Raw genomic sequence first — 1,979 nt, forward strand, 5'->3', positions numbered from 1 at the left:
ACACCTAAGCTCAATTTACAAATCATGAAGAACCAAGGCCAGACTAGACAAAAACTACAAAAGCTATTCTTTTTCTTTAATGAAATGACATTAATAATACAAAGTAGGCATTAATACAGAAAAAATATGATAGATATGAAAGAATAATGTTATTTTTAACATGATGGTCATTGAAAAATCATGTGTCATTATGTAAACTATAAATTAAGCTGAGTTTCAACACATTATTTGTTTTAGAAATATATTTTAAAAATACAACTGAGCTCATTTAAATTCAAATTAAATGGCAAACCTGGAGTGTTGGAAATATTCAAAACTCAAATGATGATTGTGACTATACCTCCACAAAGATCTATGAGCAAAATATTAATGATAGAATCAATGAAGAAATATTCGGTTTATACATACATACATACATACTAAAATTAGGAAAGTGAAATGATTGGAGGAAAAACAGTGTATGCATAAGAAAAAATAAAACAAATGTACAAACCTAGATCACTAGGTTTGTGCACTATGGTCAAACATCAAGCACAAAGATTTAAGGTTAATACCTGCTCAAAAAATTCTGCTCAAAGTATTTCTAAGTGCAACTTTAACATCTTTGTTTCTCAAGCTGTAGATTAAAGGGTTCATCATGGGAACAACAGTGGGATAAAAGATTGAAAAGATTTTTCCCTCTTCCAGAGATCCTGTTCTGGAAGGCTTAAGATACATAAAAGCACAAGATCCAAAGAACAATAAGACAGCAAGTATGTGTGAACTGCAGGTGCTGAAAGCTTTATACCTACTTTCAGTGGAATTTAGTTGGAAGATGCTGAAGAGGACAAAACCATATGAGGTAAAGATGATGGCAGTAGGAAAAAATATGTCTTTTGTCCCTACAATGAAAACTTCTATCTCATTGACATATGTACTAGTACAGGAGAGCTGGAACAGAGGAAGGAGATCACAGAAATAATGGGTAATGATGTTTCTGTTGCAGAAAAATAATCTCAGAACACATCCTGTATGAATCATGGCATCAGAAAATGCTGTCAAATATGACCCAAGCAAAAGATAAGAGCACACCTTAGGAGACATGGCAACATTATACAAGAGTGGATTGCAGATAGCCACATAGCGATCATAGGCCATTGATGTTAGAAGATAACATTCAGAAATGGCAAAGAAACAAAAGAAGTAGAGCTGAGTCATACATCCCATATAGGAGATAATGTTCTTCTCTAATATGAAGTTCATCAGCATTTTGGGCGTAAAAACAGAAGAGTAACAGAGGTCAATGAAGGACAAGTTAAAGAGGAAAAAGTACATGGGGGTGTGGAGGTGAGAATTGAGCACAATTAGAATGATCAAAGCTAAATTCGCCAGTGAAGTTATAATATATGATGCTAGGAAGAGTATGAAAAGGGGTGTTTGTAACTCAGGTTTGACTGTTAACCCCAAGAGAACAAATTCAGTTACTATAGAGTTATTTGTCAGAGCCATTTTCTTTTTTAAGATATCTGAAGAAATGAAAAACTGTATGGTAAAATTTGAGGAACACACAGAGCATCTAATGATTATTTTCATCTATAAACATGAAGAACATGATGAGAATGTCTAGAAATAACCCACGTGAAATCAGTGACTCTGTTTCTGTTTTTTTGATGATATGGAGTTAAAATGTTTCCTCCATATTGGAGTCTATGGCCTACAAATATGCGAAGAATATCATAGACTTGTTTGTGGGTGTAATCTGATAGATTTACATCCCAGCAGGGATCCTTAACAACTGGACATGGGGAATTGTCCTGGCCAGGACATACTTTTTTCTCTTACCCTTTCTTTATTGCTCCATCCTTGGGTGAACACAGAGAAAAGCAAGACAAATGTCTTAAGAAAATTGATATGTGTAGAAGAATTGGAGATCTGTCCATGAAGAGGCAGCTTTTGTTGAAATCTGATGTCCAGTGACTCTGAACATTTCCTGCCCGATT

General features: G+C 34.4%; 1 protein-coding gene across 1 annotated transcript; it reads right to left on the reverse strand.

The window, feature by feature from the left end:
* Nucleotides 1-558: 558 nt before the first annotated feature.
* LOC142847144 (olfactory receptor 8B3-like) lies at nt 559-1,488 on the reverse strand. The gene has a single exon (XM_075967874.1). It carries the CDS (start codon nt 1,486-1,488, stop codon nt 559-561), a length of 930 nt encoding a protein of 309 aa, XP_075823989.1.
* Between the last annotated feature and the right edge of the window lie 491 nt (nt 1,489-1,979).

This window comes from Microtus pennsylvanicus, chromosome 3, assembly GCF_037038515.1.
Source record: "Microtus pennsylvanicus isolate mMicPen1 chromosome 3, mMicPen1.hap1, whole genome shotgun sequence".
Lineage (NCBI taxonomy): Eukaryota > Metazoa > Chordata > Mammalia > Rodentia > Cricetidae > Microtus > Microtus pennsylvanicus.

Bases quoted from the DNA above. Each gene is read 5' to 3' on its own strand.
- LOC142847144 (XM_075967874.1), bottom strand. From the start codon at position 1,488: ATGGCTCTGACAAATAACTCTATAGTAACTGAATTTGTTCTCTTGGGG.